Below are 21703 nucleotides of genomic sequence, written 5' to 3' on the forward strand. Positions count from 1 at the left end.
ATGTGTCACATTATCCGTTGTTAGTATAGACAAGAGGCACTTAGTCATGAAGACATGCAGAGGTAGAATTGCCCTTTTGAAAGGCTCAGGGATTTCTTTTCAGATTACACAGGCTTCTTCAGAGCTGCCAAGAGTCATACCATATGCAGATAAGGTACTTTAGTTCAGAAAAACAGTGAGAGGGAATTCAATCTAATGAGCCACAAAGGAAAGGAAATTCTAGCTTAAAGCTGTCACTGGACTTAAAGGGCCAAGGGTCATCATAATTAAGAGGACTATTGCAGGCTTAGGATCATCTGGGTAATACCACCTGATCACAGACTAAAAGGAGGGGGTTGGCTGCAAGAACCAGGTCTAACCAGGTTCTTCACAAACTTACCCCAAAGGGGATTTCTGCTCAAAGCCTCAGCAACATATTCCTATCAATAGATTTTTGCAAAATACCTTCAACACCAGTCTGCTAATTTATAAAGTGCTTTCTCATGGAGGCTCATTATGGGGAAGTTCTTTTAAATGAAACCTTACAAAGAGTAGGTACAGCTGGCTTTTGCTAGAACAAGGAAGCTTAGAGAAGAGATTCTCAAATGTGTCTCTTGTCTCGAAAGTCACCTGCCAAAGAGGAGGTGGAAGGGAAAAATCAAATAGATTCATAGGACCTTGCTAACATACAAATTGATGGGAGGTGAGCAGGGCAGCCCTAGTGATTCAGATTCTGAAAAAATCTAAGTCACAGACTTGGGATGGACATTCAATAAACTCCAAGGAAGCTCTTGTTGATCAGGCAAGCTTGGGAAACTGAAGGATAGTGAGAATCTAGCTCCAGTTCAAATTTGGTCTGGGTAGCCTCAGACAAGAATCATAACTTCATTGAGTTAAGCAAATCAGATTAAAGCCTTCACCTCTCAGTGGTGGCTAGTAATTGTGCCCATTCCCGAGAGTGCTGAGTATGGCACCCAGTATATTTAAAGCAATACTGTAAATGTAGACTTCAGCTCTTACATGGAGATTTTAAACATTTTTCCCACATGAGAGGTAGCCAGATGGTCCAAGGCATGGCACCACTCTGTCAAACATTGAGCCTCAAATTGAGCTTTGGAAAGCCAACCCGGAAAAAGGTAAGGATTTTAACTCCAATACCCTTTGGTAGTGGAGACTGTAACTTACAGAGGAGAAAGCAATGTTGGGTCAGGAAAGGAGCTTTAGACGCTAAGAGCAGGGACATTTCTAAAGTATGGTCAGAAATAAATAGACTTCCAAAGACTGGGAAAGTAATAAAAAATTTTGAATTTCCAAGGAGAAACACTATTTTCTGAGAATAAACTCTTTTTATTGGTTCTCATGTACTCCCAAATCCAAAATTGGAAGCTTTTCTAATTTCTCTTTATCTGCCTCTGTCCAAGGCAAATAAGCAATTACAAGGGTCCTACCTTACTTGCTTATTTGCCTTTGGGCATAAAAGTAGGTACTTGCAGCTGCTTAATGAAGAGCAATTAACCTGAAGGAAAAGCAAAACCTCTCAGGAAGTCTTGAAATCAACATTCCATAGCAGTTACAGCAGCTGCAGCTCTGTCATCACTGTGAGCTCACAGGACAGACAATAAGCATTTCCCAATGCTTATCGTATGCCAGACACCATGCAAAGGACCTCACTTGCACTTGCTCCTGGCATTGTATAGAATGGTATAGAATGTTTTGCTTACAGGTGTTTGCAATATCTGTTCAGAGGCTGGTTATAAGCACGATTTCTGCACAAAGCGTGAATTCCTGCACTTGTCAGAACATTGATCTTCCCACTCTCGCTCCCTTACTAATACTGGAGAACTGAAACTGATGGTATTCCTTCTCTAGCTTGAACCTTAGAGAAACAGAACCCACTGCCTACAAACTGCTGTTTATGATGACACCGTCTTGTCCTCATTAGTACAATATTAGTCCACAAAATCCAATGTAAAGTATTGTCTAGTTCTCTTTGGGAGGATTGTGGTTCCAGCTCAAATAATGAGTGCCTGCCGAGCAAGTGTGAAACACTCAATCCAAACCCCATGGGAAAAGACAACTTCCATATTAAGTAGTGGCTACTTAATAATGAGGACAATTGTAATAATAAAAAATAAGTATATCTGGCACTTACAAATCCCTTCTATTGAAGATACAGATTTTTCATGTTGATTTAGATACCTGTTCCCCTTTCTGCAGACAGAAAATAAACTCAAGATAAATGCTTCCCTTGGAAAGTTGAGTACCAGGCTGGATAAAGTGGGAAAAAACTAGATTTCAGTTACTTCTAGACTTGGATCCTATTCTTGGACTAGTCTCACATGTGAAGGCCCTCTAAAATCACAGAAAATCCTTAGTTCCCCAGCTTTTGCAGAATTAAAATGAAGTTCTTTGACAAGAGTACCCTAATATGTTCCCACTTCTACCCCTAGCGCAACACACCCTGATTCACGTGTTCAATCTACCACCAACAGATTTCAGCTGTACATACTCAGGCTGTGTCTTAGCTCAGCACCTTTGGCCCAACTGTCTTTTCCCTTTCCCATCACTTATTTATCATAAACTTATACCTGTCTCATGGACTCACCTTCCCCAGGAAACTTGTCCATATTTGCTAACGCTCACTGCATTGCTCCTCCAGTGCTTTTCTAGATTTTCTTTGATAGGTCTCTGATCCAGAAAACTGGAGGGCGGGGACTAAAGCTACTTCATTGTATAACCCTGGTATTTAAAAGTCCCTAGAGATATATCAATTGGATACTTGAATATTGAGGATAGATAATAAATGTGATTCCTTCAAATGGTAACTAAGACTGTAATTTGTGAAGGCCTTGTTCATTTTTGTTACTGTTGGAGTGGAGGTTTTCTGCATACCATCATCTTCTGTTTGCTTTTTCCTTACTACTCAGCACTTCCGGACATGGAGAACATGCTTTGAAGCTAATTAAAATTGATGACTGAGCGTGACACCTCCATTTGCTAAGACAGCCCGGTTTCGTTTATTGAGCCTTTTGTAAGCAGCATTCTCTCAGCACTGGCATAAATCTTGGTTGTTCCACGAGGAAGCCACTCGTTCCTTTTATGTCTTGATCCATCGCATACTATAGAGAGTGTTAGCTGAGTAAGGGTTTTTACTAAATGAAAATGTCACCAAATGTGCCATAAGGGGGAAAACACCAGATGTTTATTTTCAAGGGAAGTAAAATCTATTTTTTTTTCAGATTCAGTTTGAAAATTGAGACCGAGTAGCTGGATAATTTGACCAAAATAACATATATATTTGTGTGCCACTCAATAATGTATTTTTAAACCGTGTTACTGAGATGTGACTCATATTTTTTAAAATCTGCACATATTTAATGTATAACACTGTAGTGCAGAGCACTTGTCAAACATGTACAAAGCCCTGGATTCAGTGCTCAACATCGCAAATTAATGACCACAATAACAAAAAAAATACTTCATAAGTTTGAAAATAAGTATATATACATGAAATCATGATTATAATATCTGTCATAAACTTGTCCAAATGTTTCTGCCAATCTTCTTTTGTTATTTATCAATATTTTGAATTAATTTAATTTCCTCTTCCTTTTAGTTATCTAAAGTTTCTTAAACAGTGAATAATTACCAATAAAGCAGGTCATTCACAATAAAACCTATATAAAATTATTGAAACTTGCTCAAATTAATATTATAATGTTCAGATCAGGGCAAACAATAATGAAACAAAATGTTCATTAATTCAGAGTGAGAAATTAGTGATATTATTGGGAACTGAAAGAGCTACTGATACTCATAATAAAGACTTGGGGGAGGCGGAGAGGATTGGGTGGGGGGACAGGGGGGAGGATGGGAAGGGATGGGAAGGGGAAACAAAGGAAGAGGCTACAATGCTTGATAAGAAATGTACTCATTATCTTGCCCATGTAATTGTAACCCCTCTGTACAGTATTTTCACAATAAAGAAAAGAAAAGAAAAAGAAAAAAATAAAGACTTGGGGATCAAGACAGTGAGTAGACTTAGCATTGTTATAAAATGCAGTTTGGGGGCTGAGTGCTGGTGGCTCATGCCTGTAATCCTAGCTACTCAGGATATGAGATCTGAGGATTATAGTTCACAGCCAGCCTGGGCAAGAAAGTCTGTGAGAAAGTCTGATTTCCAATTTACCACCAAAGAGCCAGAAGTGGCACTGTGGCTCACGTAATAGAGTGCTACTTTGAGCAAAAGTAGCAGCTAGGCCTTGAGTTCAAGCCCCAAGACCAGTCACAAAAATAAATAATAAATAAATAAATAAATGGCATTTTGCTTTCTAGTAACCTTAAGACTTCATGTTTAATATATCATTTATTTATTCATACTTAATATATCATTTATTCTGTTTCCTTTTGTTATAATTCTTTATTGTACATGGGAGTACATGAGCCTTTTCAGATGAAAATATTGGTAAAAATAGACATATTGTTCTTATTTCACAAGAGAATAAAAACTTTCAGAACTGAAAGTCTTGCAATTTCAAATAATGCACTGGCTATTTAAAATATTAACTTGCCAAAAATGTTAATAAAACATTAATTCAACAAAAACTAGTTTGCAGAGAGAAAATACTTTCCATGATACATTGACTGGGAAAAAAACAACTGTTAAGGATTAGAATTTTCAGTATTTAATGAAATGACTCTAACTTCATCTGTTTTATATTACTTATAATAGATCAATAAACTATTTTTGTACCATTTAAGCAACTGGGAAGATTTTATGAAAGTACCTTGGGGTAGGTGGACTGGATTAGATTCAGAGATGGTAATGGGTCAGCTCATTGCCAAGTTCAAGTTTAATCTTCATTTTCATCCTCTGTTTTAATATATATGTGTGTACATACATATATGAGATTTTTGGCATGTGAACTGAAACAAAATTATCAGAAATCTAAAAGAATAATAGGGCTTCTTTTAAATTGCTCTGATTACACACTCATAACACAGAGCACTTGACCTCTAGTCACCAAAATGTATGACATTTCTCCCTTCTGGCAACCAACTCTGTCCTGTGCTTCAGTTTAATTCCTTGCACATAGTATCAGATCCCATGTTTGAGAACTCAATTCCACAGGCTGCCCCCAAAATCAGACACTAATCACAAGTAATAGGTAATCTCCCGGCAAATTGATCAGCTATAATCCAATGACCCTTCCCTTAGACACGATTAAAGCCCTAGGACAATTCTCAGAACTCACAGGAGCACTTATTTATGTTTACCAAATACTATCAACTGAAACAATATTCTCTTTGTCATTTTTGCTACTGTAAAAAATAACTGAGATATTTAGTAATGAACAGAAAAGGTGTATCTTATCTCACAGTTTTGAAGGTTTCTGTCCATGAGTGGTTGGCCACGTGGCTTTGGAGCCTGTGGCAGGGCAACATATCCTGGCAGCAGCTTATGGCTGAACCACTCTTCTAATGGCTTATACATACGAAGGAATGAGCTGGGGTCCAACTATCCTTTTAGGTTATACCACCAATGACTAGAAGATGTCCCAAGGAGGCCTTACCTCTCAAATTTACACTAGTCCCAGTACTGTCAGGCTGGGTGCTATCCTTAGTTCAAGGCTAACATTCAACCACTTGAGCACAGAGTCACTTCTGGGTTTTTCGGTGGCTCATCGGAGGTATGAGTCTCATGGGCTTTTCTGCCTGGGCTGTCTTTGAGCCACCATCCTCAGATCCTAGCCTCCTCAGTAGTTATGATTACAGGCATGAGCTACTGGCATCTGACCAAACTCTGTGGTTTTTTTTCCTTGGGTCTCCCTTCTAAGAAATGAAATTCCTAGCCACTAGCCAATTCATTACCTTATAAATATACTGCTCACTCTGGTGATTCCAAAAATTTTAAGAACTTGTATGTCAGGAAATATCAAAAGACAAAATATACATTTCATGATATAGCCTCAGTGGCTTTGAAGTAAAGCCTGGTACCTAGGCTATGTTATCCCTCTAAGAATAACCCAGAGCAAATCGGATCTTCTAGACAATCCTAGAGAAATACTTTTCTTCACCAAGGCCAAACAATATCTATATATTTTTGTAGCTGAGATGCTGGTAAAGCAAACCGCATTAATCTGGTCCATGATTTAATGCTGCTCATAAATAGTGCCAATCTGATTATACATACCTTTCTAATACATGACTTCTTTCAGAAAATTCTGTCTCTCTTTTCTAATTTTGTTCTCACTCATTTTCTGTCTCCACTTCCAGAATTTTTCACATGTATTTCTATTCTTGGTAATAATAAGAAGAATAATAATAAGCATTTTGGTTGAGCTGGTTTTCACACTTTTTTTAAGAATGTATATTCCTCCTCATTTTCACAAGCAAGACTCAGGTTTGGATGCAAATGATAGAGGGAGATATTTTTGTCATTATGCCTACTGTGGTAATAAAAACCAGGTTTCCATTTGCTCAAATTGTTCTGTCTTTTTAGTGGATAGACATAATTTTAATTTTTCAAGTGGATGATATTTATGAATGGGGGTCGTGCATTTTATCATCATTCTCTTTAAACAAAAATGAGTAATGATTTTTTTTTTCTTTTTCTGTTCCAGCCATATCACCTACCCTTGACAGCGCATCCCAGAGTCTGCAAAGTCTTAATGCAAGCTTGGGGACTAGTAAGAATTTCTATTTACTATCTTTGGTGATGTTTTCCATGTGTTAGCATAGCTACTATCCTTCCTCTGCTTTACTTATGATATTGGTAACAGGAAAGTGACTGACAAAATCTTTCAAGCAAGCAAAAAAATAAAAATCAAGCTTTATTTTCAACTTCTCTACAAAGGTCTTTCTTTATCTTTTCAATTTTCTTGTGCTTGGAGGTTAAGTAAAGCCGAATTAATGGAGAAGAAAACAAGGTTCATCAGATCACCAACTATTTATTGAGCTTAGAAAACTGTCTCTTTCTACAAATCCCTGGGAAATTTTTTTTTTGTTTTCTATTCTTTTTTGTCTTGCTTTTTTTATATTGAGACAAACAGCAATGACTAAAGTCCCTTGTCACTATAAGTCATCACCAAAGATATGGTCTCTTCTTCATATGTATTCTTTATTTCAGAGTGTGTTTGTGAGTGTGTGTGTGTGTGTGTGTGTGTGTATGCATGCATATGAGCACATATGTATATTCATATATGATTTTATGGATTCATGCATGTTTTTAAAAATTGTAACTTTAAAGAATCTAGATTTTAATATCTTCCAAGATTTCTTCAATTAGACTCTCTATAAATCCTTTCTTCTTCTTTTTTTTTTTTTTTTTTTTTTTTGGCCAGTTATGTGGCTTTGTCTCAGAGCTCCGATGCTGTCCCTGAGCTCTTTCGCTCAAGGCTAGCATTCTACCACTTAGAGTCACCCCTCCACTTCTGGTTAATTGGAGATAAGCATCTCACAGACTTTCCTGCCTGGGCTAGTTTTGAACCATGATCTTAGCTTCCTGAGTAACCAGGATTACAGGCATGAGCAACCAGTGCCTGGCTTATAAATCCTTTTTTAAATTATTATGACTACAATGGTAAGAGGCTAAACTTGCCTCTCCAATTAAATTGTCTTGTGCTTCAAAATCCTGATTTCCTATAAGCTATCTCTTCTTTCTTAAATGATAGTACCTAGTCTCTCCTGTCTTTTGACAACTTTCTCTTCATTGGTAAGTGTAAGTTCAAACATCAACTCCCCAAATCCACTAGGGCCAAATTTTCAGGTTTCTGTGTTTTGGTGAAACTTTGTTGTTCCATGATGATAATGATCTTCTGGTATTTTAGTGTGTATCCTAGTACTGTTCCTGGAACTCACTGGGTTGTGTGGGCTGAATTAATTACTAGTTAATTAATTGTCTTGAGTTTCTAGCTAAAACAAAAAAATTCTCAAGTAGATTGCGCATCCCTGTCTGTATCCCTCCTTCTTTCAACTTCGTTCCTCTAGGTACCCAGCCGTTTGGATGTGCTACCCATTTTCAAGGAAGGTTTTGCCTCCTTAATTGTTATCCCAAACACTAATCCTCCCCGGAAACACCCTCATAGACATACCTAGGAGAATGTTAGTCATCTTTTAGAAATCTTGCAATCCAGTCTAGTTGACAATCAAGATTAACCATCATTGGCTAATGTATTCATTTCCTGCATTCTTGCATCATTATATCTCCTTTACCCAAAATTACTCCTAGTCTGAGATGATCTTTTTGGATTTTGTCCTGTAAGATATGTTTCACAAAAGTCTTCCTCATTCTTCCTCTGCCTTGGAATATCTGTAGCCCCTCCTTCTTTCCTTTCTCTTTTTCATACATATAAACATGGATATATCCTTAAAGTTAAGGATTATATAACATAAATTCTTGTATTCTACAGTACTTAATAAGTATTTGGGACATGCTAAGTGTTTAATACAACAGTTGTGCAATTTCAGACATTCACAGAACCATGAATAACATAGAAGTTAGTCTTCTCCTAATAGCTACGTTGGCTACCACACCATTTCCTCCATGCCCTTCAGCCGCCATCTGTGAAAGGAGAGGGATAATGATATACAAAAGTAGAAATTTTTCTTGTCCACTGCTAAGTATAACTGCTTATAATATTTTTCCAAGAAAAAGTTTCTTTCAGGTAATGAAAACTATTTTTGGTCATGGAATTAGGGTCATTGGGATACATTGCAGGGTATCCTTCAACTGCTAAGAGACTAACGTCAGCCCTACCGGTAACTCACCAGTGCCCTTGCAAAAGCTGAACCGTTGTCTCTGCTTGAAGCATTCCTTTATTTTCAGATATGTTCAACATTAAGGACTTATTAGCTGACACCAGAGTTAAAGGAGAGACAGTAAGGGGAGTATGCCATTGCAGGGATGGTGTCTTAGAGTGAATGGCAGTGTTTCTTTGTTACAAAGAACTTGAACTTCACTAGGAGGCAGACAGGTGGAATAGAGGTACTGATAAGACAGATTACCATGATTCTTAACCCATCAACTGCAGAGTGAAGATGTTGTCAGTGAAGTGTGCTGTATCTGTCCTTAGATAAGCAGAATGAAGTATAGATAATGCATCATGGTAATTCATACATCTCTAAGCAGTGACTGTTTTCCAGCTTGAAATACCCAGATCCCTGTTAGTACTTTATTATATGCTTCCTGACTTTTACATGAAATAGGAAAAACAGATTCCTTGAGGAACTCAAATGATAACCAAATAGAAGAGAATTTCATTTCCAAGTGTGTTTTATTTCCTTACTATTATTCACGAACTTCCTGAAAGCCTAGTCTGAGCTCTTAGAAATCTCAGAACCCAGGACACTGTCATTTGCACCACATACATCTGCTGATTGACCCTATGCACATGATTCATAATTTAACCTAATGAAAACAAAAACAAAATCAGAATAATTAAGAAATATTTTAAAAATACAACCACCAGGAGACATGTGCCCGGATGTGGCTTACCTTTTACAAAATCACATTTGGATTTCTTATATTGCTCTTGTCACTAAAGTTCCCGATGCAGGGCAGTTTGAAGAGTATGAAATACTTATTACACATTCGGGGCTAGAGGCATTGTAGAAGCGAAGGAGAGGTACAGTAAAAATCGATGATGACTCTGCTCCTGTCAGAAGGCATTATTAATGGATTATTTATTAATGAATCTGGTGAACTTAACCCAATATGTTCCACTTACTCTCCATTCTTCTTTCTGTAAGATATGTGGCCCATGCCACATGCCAAGAAGATGCTGGGTTTCAGTTGATAGCTGATTAAATGACGTTTTGACATGCAAGTTAATATGGATGAATTTATATCACTCACAATGAAGTCAAAGCTTTCTTTTTTTTCACCCAGGTAGATAAGCATATGATAGATCTAAAATACATTCAGGTTAAATGCAATGAGGACAGAAATTACTATTTTGTTGCTCTGTACTTTGCACCTAGAATGATGTCTGGCATGTAGTGACTATAAATAAAATATAAAAAATATATAAATATGTGAAAGAAAAGAGCAGTTCTGTAGAATGGATATTCTCAGTACCTAGGTGAATGGATGTCTCACAGACTGTATCTAGACAGCAAACTCTTCCACCATGATAAACCTGCTACCTGGCCAGAGGTTCTTGGCCATGTCCTGTGCAGCAAGCAAGGCACAAGGTCATCACCAAAACACTAGACTCCAGGATCTTTCCTACCCATGATTTTCAAATTAAGAGTCATGGTGGCAATCGTGTTTTGTATAGTTTCTTTTCATCATGATGTTTGTGGCTTTGAGGTTTCTTTTCTTTTCCTTTTTGGCTTCTTAGAGTCTGAAACTGTTGCTTATAGATGTATATTATGACAATGACTTCTTTGACCACATATTCAGTTTCCAACTGAAGAGGTAAAATATCTGTGCTTAAAGTGAAACAATTCTATCTGCTTGGGTATATTATAAGCACAGCTGAGCTTTGACTATAATTACAGTATGTGGCTGATGCTGCCAAGAACACAAGCAATTATAACATTACGATTGAGAACCATCAAAGTAGAAAACACTGGAGTTATATGGTGCAGTTTAAGGTGGCATTATAGTCTTCAGTTATCTGTAGGACTGATGGTAACCAAAAGCATTATGATCTAATGTAATAAAATTAAGGATCAGAGTGAAAATGTAGGGAAAATCTAATGCCTTTGCTTTTTCATATGCTCCTTGGTGTCTAAGGTCAAATGTAGAATAGAGCAGTTCACCAACTTGAAGGACATGAAGGAAATTACAAGTAGAAACAAACATAGAAATCAACTCTCTAGCTTGGTTTTCCCTCCACCCTTTCTGACAAAAAGACCTTGCATATGTATCAAGTGCTACTTTTCTTTTCCCCTGGCTGGAAAAAAAAAGAAGGAAGACCCTATCTTAAAAAACAACCATAGGGGCTGGGAAGGTGGCTCAGTGGTAGAGCGCTTGCCTTGCATGCTCAAGGTCCTAGGTTCGATTCCTCAGCACCACATAAGCAAAAAGAAAAAAGCCGGAAGTGGCGCTGTGGCTCAAGTGGTAGAGCACTAGCCTTGAGCTGAAGAGCTGAGGGACAGCGCTCAGGCCCAGAGTTCAGGCCCCACGACCGGACCCAAAAAAAAAACAAAAACAAAAAACAACCATAACCGGAAGTGTGGTTCAAGTGGTAGAGCACCTGTGTAGCAAGAATGAAACCCTGAGTCAAGCCCTATTGTGTCAAAAAAAATTTAACTGACATAAATTTCACACACAAAGCACAAAAATAAGTTTATATTTAAGTGACTTGGCAAAATCATACAATGTCAACAATACCTGAGTCAAAATATAATACAGGTAAAAAAAAAAAAGATAGAGTAAAGGTCATTTTTATGATATCCTAACACCTAAAGTCATCAGAGTTTTCCTGGGTGAAAAGTGATAAGCATTTATTGAACAGACATGTTTTAGAATTCATTTCACAGTAATTCCATAACATTACATTATGTTTCAGAAACAGACATTTAATACTCAAGACAATCACATAAGGAAGTTCGTATTGTTTTCTGAAATCAAATAGACAAGGACTTCAAAGTAAGAGTCTACTGACCCAAAGCTCTGGCTCTCTCCCTATTTTGTCCTAAACTCCAGCTTTGTTTAGCTGGCCCTCACTCATTGATGAAAAGGCACGAATAAAAATCAGAGAAGAAAAGTAATGCTGAGCTCGTGGAAGGGCATTTTGGGCATGCCAACAAATGCAGTGCAGCTGCATTGTCACAGAGAAAAGCAACACACTTAGACTTACTGCTAAGACCTGCCTGTGCCCATAAATAAAGCGCTACTAATGATTACAGCCTGGGAGAGACCACCCAGGAAATATTGGATCATAAAGTGGCACCTGTGGCTCCAATCAAAATATATTGCTTCTTGTATCAGTGTTAGACCATTGCTCTAGTGAGACATGAAGCCTTCTCCGTAGAAGATGTGAAATTCAACAGCTGACTTGAACACTTGTTACTGTTGACGATGTTTAAAATGTTCCCACAGGACAGGAACTTTGTGTTCTAGTTCAAATCAAGTGAATATTTCCTGTTGGTTGACCTACAGCTTCAAGGTTACCAAGAAAGCAGTTTAGAAAGATTTCTTTACTCCTCTCTATTGTAAATTATTCTAAATATTCATTTTCAGGAATGCCTGCATCCATGTCCTTCTTGCCAGATATATTTTTCCTCTTGTTCCTATCCTCTCTATGCTTTTACTTTTTTCCTCATCTGTTGACCACTGCTACGCTGAATTTTCAAAACAGACAAGTAGTTGTATCACAAGTTGAAAATCACTAGTGCTGAAGCTCAGAGTTTTGGTTCAAATCTAACATCTGTCTTTTACCAGCTGAGTAAACATTTACTCTCTCAGATGTAGGTTTCACATCTGTAAAATAGGAACCATACCAACTGCCTGTAATTGTCTTGAATATCAAATGTCTGTTTCTGGAACTTAGTGTCATGATATAATGTAAATTCTGTCTCCACGCAAAGGCACATCCCCAAAGACCCTGTATTTCCTTGCAGACTCCAATGGCTCATCTTGTAATCCTTCCTACTCAGAAGACTGAGATCTGAGGGTTGAGATTCAAAGCCAGTCTGACAAGTAACTGCATGAGACTCTTATCTCCAGTTTTCCAGCAAAATAGAAAATGCCTGTCCTTCCTCCCAAACCCCTCCCCTAGTCCTGGGGCTTGAACTCCAGGCCTGGGCACTGTCCTTGCCCCTCTTTGTGTCCAAGGCCAGCTCTTTACCACTTGAACCACAACACCACATCCAGCTTTTTCTTAGTTTATATTGGAGATAAGAGTCTCACAGACTTTCCTGGATTCGAACTGTGGTCCTCAGATCTCAGCTCCTGAGTAGCTAGGATTATAGGCATGAGCTTCCAGCACCCAGTTCAAGGTACCTTCTATAGCAGAGTTGGTATCAAGTACTGATGGCCACCTATGGCAAAGCTCTATAAAAAAAATAAAAATAAATGCCCTGTGCCTGCCCCACACACCTATTTTCTACATACCCATGTTAACCTCTTATTTTTAAATCATTCTTTGTTCTCCTATATAGTCCAAAATAATGACTTCGTGCGAAGAGTTTTAATTTAAAAAGTACTTACCTTATCCTATAGTGTCTTTCTGCTCTGATGTCTGATAATCACATTGTTTCATGTTTATGTCATGAGAAGATACCTCTTCTTTAAATCCTTTAAGGATGAAAGCACTTGGAGAATTGTAAGAAGAGGTCTGCATCTTGGAGCTGTGCACCTGAACATATAACAGACCACATACACATAAGGAAGTTGGGGAAGCAGAGTAGAATGAAAAGAAGTGTCTGAAAGGAACTCGGGAGAGCAAACTGTCTAGCTAGTGCAAGACTCTGAGTTAAATCCTAAGACTTCCAAGAAGGAAGCAAGGGAGGAAGGAAGGAAGGAAGGAAGGAAGGAAGGAAGGAAGGAAGGAAGGAAGGAAGGAAGGAAGGAAGGAAGGATGGAAGGAAGGAAGGAAGGAAAGAAGGAAGGAAGGAAGGAAGGAAGGAAGGGGAAAGGAAAACTATACTCTGTGACGATGTTATGGATAGATGTAGCTTGTTTCCCAAAGATTTGTATGTTGGAAACTTTGTCCCCAGTGTAGGATGTCATGTCCTGCCTGTAGTATGTTTTTGTATGCTTACCCATTCCTTGTTCTCTGGTTAGTACTCACCCTCTGATGGGCAGGAAAAATATTCTAAAAAGATGTATCATATTGTCCTACCTGCCCAGAAGTCAGCACAAAATTGTGGCAGTTCACCACTAACAGCTTTGTAACCTACTATGTGTTAGGAGGAACTGCAATAAAATGGAAAGCATACATGAAAAATCTTCTTCTCCAGTAATGTGTGAAAGCATACAATAGTTTAATGTTCTTGGAAACTTACTTTGTAGTAATAGTATGTGTAATTTCATTTTGTTTTCAGTCTTCTAATTAACTCTATCCACCATATGAGCCATCTAGTATAATGGAATGTGTTGGCTGCACTTGGGATTCTTTTTGGCTTTTTGTTATTAGTCTCGTAAGAACTTGTCTTTCTTACCACTGTGACCCTGAAAATGGTCTTACTATTGCATCGTAGAGTTTAGGGCTTAGGATTGAGGTTGATTTGCTCCTTCTAAGTGGGACTCTTGAACACTGGGTATGCGTTGGCAATTGGTGGTAATGTAATAAGTGTATAATAGGAATAGTCAAAAGATGTCATTGGTGGTTACATCAAAAGTATATAATAGTAAATTCAAGAGGTGATGTCAATTTAGCCAGCATGATTGTCACCTCATGGAAACAGTGAAACATTCAGCTTAGCCTTATACCAGCCATGTAATCATGGGCAACTCATTTCTCTTTGAGACATCATTTTGTTATATAAAATGAAAGTGTAGATCCAGACGGCCTGCAGCTCTGAGAGTCTGTGACCTCATATAAGCTCTTTTTTTCTTTTTTCATCTTTGCTAAAGTCATGTTCTCAGGATCCTCTTTTATATATGAAATGGATGTCACTTTTCTAGCTCTTCTGTGTAGTTTGTTGTTTGGATATGGAAAAAAAAAAAAGAAGTAAGCAGAAATCCTGACTTGGAAGTCAATATGGAGCTAACCTCTTTACTCACAATGGAAATTTAAAGTCTATTCTTGTAAATAGCCAGTTTCCCAAGCTGTGTTCTCATGTTTGCATGTCTCTCACCAGAAATTCTCCACAGCATTCTAAGTCAATTATAGCTTATATTGATGTTTTCCTTTATCTATAGCTGACCCGGTATATCCAAAAATATTTTATTTTCAACTTGTTTATTATGTGCTCATCTTGTCTCCAGCCAGACCAAAGGCTTCTCAAGGCATGCATTTCTTTAGTTTCTCATTTCTATGAGGGAATCTGGCACTGTTTTGCAGAGAATGCATGTGGTTCTAATAATGAAGATGTTTTTCTCATTTGCTTCATATAACTGAGGGTAAAAGGTAAAGGATGAGTCCACACAGGACAGTTAATCTCTAGGCTCTGGTCTCTACCCTATCCAATAGTTCATACTGATAAATCTTTGAATCTAAAGACAAAAAAATTCCTCACCATAAAGATAAAACCAAAAGACACAGACAGCATAGCATAGGGGGAGTAAGCTTCTAAGTGAGAAGGATCTGGTTTCACATTCCAGCTTTTGCTACTTTTCTAGCTTTGTGTTTTGCTAAAAAGTCTCTTTCTGAAGCTAGGTTTGCTTATCTGTGAAACAAGGGTTGCATTATTGTTTGTAGATGAAGTGAGAATATACATGGCAAAGATATAGCACATAGTAGGAAGTCACTTGCTATAATTAAAAAGGACTTCTATGCATTATCCAAGTAAATATTCTTGCTTATCTATGATAAAAAATTATTCAAGCATGTGATCAGAACATGTATAGTGATCACACTATTATGATTGTGTGATGCATTCTCTGATAGCAGTGATCCTGGCCAGAGATGACTTTGTCCCCTAGAAAACACCCATCGGTGACTGGAGACATTTTAATTGTCACCTGAGAACTGATACTGGTGTCTAGTAGGTGGAGACTAGGAATGTGGACTTGCATTCCACAATGCACAGGACAGCATCTCAAAGAATTCTTCAGTCCAAATTTGCTAAGTTCTAAAGGTGTTTGCCTGGTCTCAGGTTCAGATTCTCCATGTGAGGCATTCTTTTAGGCTATGGCATTGAAATATACAAAGCCTACTCTGTTTCAACAATTTCTGTGGTTTTCAGTGGATGAAGGCATCTGGATCTATCCTGTAGAAATGGTGAGTTTGTTCTCCCCTAATGTCCATAGTGGCTCTTTGCTAAAAATTCTAGCCATCTTCCATTCAAATCATCATATTTTTTTAAACTTTGTCAGCAACAGTGTAGTCTATTATTTTGCTTTCCTTTTATACATGGGAAAGCTGAGGATAAGAACATTTTCCCAATCTTGGTAGCCAAATGCACAGCTAGGACTCAAACCCAAATCCATATTGCCTAGAAAGGCCTAGCTTCGAAACAGAAATCGGTTTGCTGTAAAGGAAATGAGGTTGAAACCATTTAGAAGACAAAGGACTCTGCTCAGGAAAGGTGAGATTCTGCTAAAAGGAGTTTTGGTGTCCATGATCTAGATGAAAACATCGCCACTGGCCCATAAGCGGTGGACTCACTGAAATGAGTCTGAGCACACTGCTGTTACATATATTTTTCCAATTCAACAACTTTTTCCTGGTTCTTTTTTAAGCCCAAGGCTTAAAAAAAAGGTTAATTTTCATGAGTTTTTTTTATTATTTGATTGGCATATATTTAATTGTGCTTAGTAAAGGGTTTCATCATGACATGTCCATTCATGCATTTAATGAACATCAATATTAATCCCATACATTATTTCCTTCCTTTTTCTTCTACCATCTTCCAAGACCCCATTTCCTTTTTTTCTTTCTCTCTTTAAATAGTTGTACAAAGGAGTCATCATTCAACAAAGCAGTTTATGACTACAATGCACCTGGATCAATGTCAACCATTTCAACATTTTCACCCATCCTCCCAACCCACCCCTTCCTTCACTTTTCTTACTTTTGTAGGATATACATTGAATTTTTTATTGCATTCTCCCTTGCTTCTTTCCTTCATTCATCTATACCTCTCCCCCTTGACTGCACCACACCTCTTTCAAATACCCATCTCCTGGTGTTCATTTTGTTGAACTTTGATACTTTCTCTTTCTATGGAATTATACTGTTGGACTTGTTACTTTTAAATAAGTTTTTCCTTTTAAGTAAGCTCTACTGTGGAAACCAATAGAAATATAATGTAACTACATGTAATTTTTAAATTATAATGGCCACATTAGAAAGTCAAAGAAACCAATGAAGTTTATTTTTTAAAAACATAACTTATTTAGCCCAATACATCAAAATATTATCAGCACAAAGAAATCGGTATAATGAATATAATAGAAACTATTGATGAAATATCTCACATCACTGTTTCAGAATAAAACTACAAAATCTAGTGAATATTATAATTTCACAACACATCTCGATCGGGTCAGTAAATTGTCAACAATTGAAAAATGAAATGTAGATTGGGACATAACTCGAGTATAGAGCACTTGCCAAGCTCAAGCACAGGCTCTGTATTCAATCTCCAGCACTAAAGGAAAAAAAATAATAGTCTACCAAAACTATTTTTCCTTGTTTCTAAGGAAAAAAAGTTGCATACCATATTGAACGACACTCATCTACAGTTAACTCAGAATGTGGTCTACAGAACAGCATCCAAAAACTTGTCAAAAATGAACATTTTCAGGCCCCACTACTCAGTCTGTGTTTTAATAAGGCCTCTAAGTGATGTGTGTACATGTTAAAGTTTGAGAAGCCTATCTCCAACAAAGAGATCCACAGCAGGATCATGTGAGTGAAATCACTGGGAGGGCTAAGGAAATTGCAGGGCAGTGGTGCCAGGGTTGATATTAAGGATGTGCTTTCTTGAAGAATTTCCCACAAAGGCAACCATAACTATTCTGTTAAGACTGATGCAGAGCCAGCCTGGAGCCTGGAGTTGGCTCTGCTCCCGGGATCCACAGCAAATATCCAGTACTAACTTCCATGACACCACAATTAAGGCAGCTGCCCTTGTGTAACACACACACACACACACACACACACACACACACACACACACACACACACACACACACACACACACACGAAATTCAATTTTAGAGCCCCTAAACACAGCCGTAAGCTTGTTTCTGATCCACACAAATGGAGCCAACTTCTTGGGAGATACCAGATCACCCATAGATAGGATTCGTGATGTCTACTGAATTGCCCTCCCCTGAGAGCTAAACATAGACAACTTGGCGTACTTATCCAGTCCTTGTGACCACCCCCCCACACACCAGACCCCCCACTAGTGTTTGCTGCTTCATCTTGCTAATCCCTATTTGGTTTGTTTTTCTCAGGACCTGTGTGACCTGCCAATAGATGTGTTTAATAAATTTGTTCTACTAGTTGAACATAGAAGCTCATTGTTTTAATGCAGCGGTCCTCAGCCTTCGTTGCACATTGCAATCACCTGGGGCATTTTGAAAAATACCAATGCTCAGGCATCATACCAAGCTAATTAAATTAGTCCTCTTTCTAGAAGGTATTTTATTAAAGATTTTCCAGGTGATTATGATGTGCCCCCAGAGTTAAGAACCATTGCAATAGTCCAAGGAAAAAGAGACCTCAGCAAGCCGTCAGATGTCCAAGTCAGTGTTTCTCAGTCTGTAATGTGCCTATAGGTAGATAACCAGAATCACATTAATAATTCAGATTCTGATTCAGTAACCATAGAGGTAACAAACCCTAACTTCATATATATATATATATATATATATATATATATATATAGAGAGAGAGAGAGAGAGAGAGAGAGAGAGAGAGAGAGAGAGAGAGAGAGAGAGAGAGAGAGAGAGAGAGAGAGAGACCACGTTATGGTGGTGTTTGGCATATTTTTATCTCAAGCAAACTGATATTCTCTAATCACCACACCTGAAGTCCCCTTTGACGCCTTCCTCTGTCCCTCTGAAAGTCTGGCTGATGCTCAGTTCTGAGTAACCATCACTTCTAATTTCCCAAAGCAGTTCCTTTTAAGTGCTTTCTATTGTATAGTATGTCTGCATGCAAATGTGTAATTTCCTCTATCCTATTATAGCTCTTCAAAGGTAGAATTCATATAAGATATTATCATGCTCACTTCACTTTACACAAAATACTGCATCAATACTTGTTGTTTAAATACAGAGTATTTGGTGTGAATGGTGCAAAAAAATCCAAAGGACATACAACTGTAAGATAGTATTCTTTGTTGAAAACAAAATTTAGACAGGCAAGGAAGGAGGGATGGTTGGGGCTTTTGAATTTTATATTAACATAGGGAGTCTGTATTTAAACTTATAAAGCTATTTTGTAATTTATTAGCAAAGTAAATGTAAATTAATGAAATTTAATGGTAAAGTATTTATTTGGAACAGAGCACTATTGACATTTGGGGCCAGATGGCTGATGCTATGGCCCCATCTTGGCGCCCTGTAAGATTTTCATGGTATCCCTGGTCTCTACCCGCTCCATATGAATGTCAACGTTTACTCCTAGTCTTGACAACCAACCAATAGTTGCCCCATTCATTGCCATATGTCTCCTGGCAGAGATATTCTCCTAGCTGAGAACAACTGATTTAGACAACAGAAGTGTGATGCATCTGCCTTACTGGACCAAGATATACCTTAGTCTTTTCATGAAAATAAATAATGTACATTTAAAAGATGATAAGATATAGTCTGCCAAACATGTATATCTACAAATATTAAGAGAAAAATAAGTCTGGATGTGGTGGCTCAGAACTATAACCCAGCTACTCAGACAGCAGAAGTAGGCAGATCACCATCCAAACTCATTCCATGGCAAATACATGGAACCCTCTCTGAAACGTTATAGAAGCACAAAAGAGCTAAGGCTCAGTTGGTAGAGTATTTGCCCAGAAAGCACAAGGCACTGGGTTCAAACCTCCATGTCACCAAGAAGAGAGATAAAAAATGTTCTCTGTTCTTCTTTTAGAGATCAAATACATATAAATTATATTATCTTCGCTCTTGCTGCATCAGTCATTCTTTTACAAATGGAGGTGTACTCTGCCCCAAAAGCATTTTTTAAATCTGAATATTACAAAAGACTGTTCTGTTGCATGTGAAACTTCAAGCCTTAGAAATGAGGTTACATAAAAGAGTATACCATCATCAATTAGAATTAAATGGCCTCAAGAAAATTACAAGAGAAGAATAAAGTCTTATTGGTTTCTTCTGGCAGTAGACGGCTCCTTTCAGACCTCGTTAGGTTTGGCTTTTTCAGGGACAGAGACTTGATGTTGGCAAAGCACTGCTGTACTTCACTACTGCTGTACTTATTCTGGAAGGTCCTACCATTCCTGACTAAAGACTTGACATGTGAAAACCAGTTGAGAGGCTCCAGAGGTAGTAAGCAGAATACCTTCTGATACTCCGAAGAGAAAAGATGATATGACCCTTAACTCTTTCTTTAAAAAAAAAAGAATTAAATAGTACCCATTAAAATCACTGGGGAATTTTCCAAAGCCCAATGTGATTAAATTGGCCATCACTTAGACTGAAATAGGATTTTTCAAGGTAGAATACAAGCATCGACATTTCTTTAATTCCCCAGGAAATTCCAACATGTACATGTTATTTTTCTCTGCACACCCAGTACCAGCTAGTGGTTTTCAAGAAATTTTCCTTAAAAAAAAAAAAAGAAAACAAAATGGCAAGCCCATTTAGAAATGTTTAAACTGAGTTTCCTTGAGTATATTATCATATGACCAATAGATCTAGTAGTATTTTTTCTGCAGTGAGCTACAAATCCCTATTTTTGTGATGATGACAGGCCCAAATAAATGGGCCTTCCTTCCTTCCTTCCTTCCTTCCTTCCTTGCTTCTTTCCTTCCTTCTTCCTTTCTCTCTCCCTCTCCCTCCCTCTCCCTCCCCCCCTCTCTCTTTCTCTCTCTCTCTCTCTCTTTCTTTCTTTCTTGTACTGGAGTTTAAACTTAGGGCTTTGCCCTTGTGAAGCAAACACTTTTTATGATTTAAGCCATGGCTCCAGCCTTTTTCATGCTGTAGCTGTGCTTCAAATATGGTCTCTTGCGTTTTGCTCAGGCCACCACAGACCATGATCCTCCTGTCCGTACCTCCCACATAGCTGGAATTACAGGCACAGACCACTGTGTGGTGAGAAGGGATCTTTCTAACTTTGTTGAGAGAAGGTCTCAGTAACTTTTTGCCCAGGCTGGCTTCCAACTGCAATCTTTCTGATCTCCATTTCCTGAGTAGCTGGAATTACAGGCAAGAGTCACCATGCCCAGCCTGAGCAATAACTTTTAAATAAAAAAAATTCTGTCCAATCAAGCATATGGAAAATAATTAAAATGACAATATATTTAATATTTTAGCTATATATTAGATTATTTTGAGTTAAAATCCATATGGCAAAAAGTCACCATTTTATTAATCTTAAAATTAGGTTTTAGTTTATTCCTAACTTCGTGTAAACCATCTATTCTAGTGTGTAAACTATCTATTCTAGAACATTTCCAATACCTCATCAAGGAACTGCACAATGAAGTCGAATTACAAATCACTTGTGATTTCCTGTTCACCTCACTTTCTGGTAACCACTTATCTTTCTGCCTCTGCATTAAACTATTTTGAACAGTTTATGTAAATGGAATAATATAACACATGGCCTTTTATGTCTGTCTTCTTTCACATAGTGAAATAATGTTGCTGTGAATATTTTTTGTAGATAACCCCTGTGTGGATATGTTGTCTGTTCTCTTGAGCATCTACCCAAGAGAACAACCAGGTCATAGATTAACTCTGTATTTAGGGGTATCAATTTGTTTGTTTTTTATTCTGTCCTGTTGCTATTGGTTCTGGTGTTGTTGAAGTTTCAGTTTGGAGACTTGAGGTTGTGTGCTTGTTTGCTTTTGGTAAGGGTTGGATTTTTGAGACAAGGTCTTGTTATGTAGCCAAGGCTGGTCTCAAATTCACAATACTCCTGCCTCAGACTTCCAAGTGCTGAGATTATAGACATGTATAAATCACACC

General features: G+C 37.8%; 1 protein-coding gene across 1 annotated transcript in view; it reads left to right on the forward strand.

The window, feature by feature from the left end:
* Nucleotides 1–21703, forward strand: part of Ghr (growth hormone receptor) — a 246845-nt gene that overhangs the window by 185268 nt on the left and 39874 nt on the right. Inside the window, exon 3 of the mRNA XM_070041112.1 lies at nucleotides 6603–6668. Within this exon, the coding sequence (XP_069897213.1) occupies nucleotides 6603–6668 (66 nt within the window). The remainder of the gene's footprint in view (nucleotides 1–6602; nucleotides 6669–21703) is intronic.

Source organism: Dipodomys merriami, unplaced genomic scaffold (genome assembly GCF_024711535.1).
Source record: "Dipodomys merriami isolate MVZ:Mamm:240054 unplaced genomic scaffold, mDipMer1.0.p SCAF_30, whole genome shotgun sequence".
In the NCBI taxonomy this organism is placed as follows: Eukaryota; Metazoa; Chordata; class Mammalia; order Rodentia; family Heteromyidae; genus Dipodomys; species Dipodomys merriami.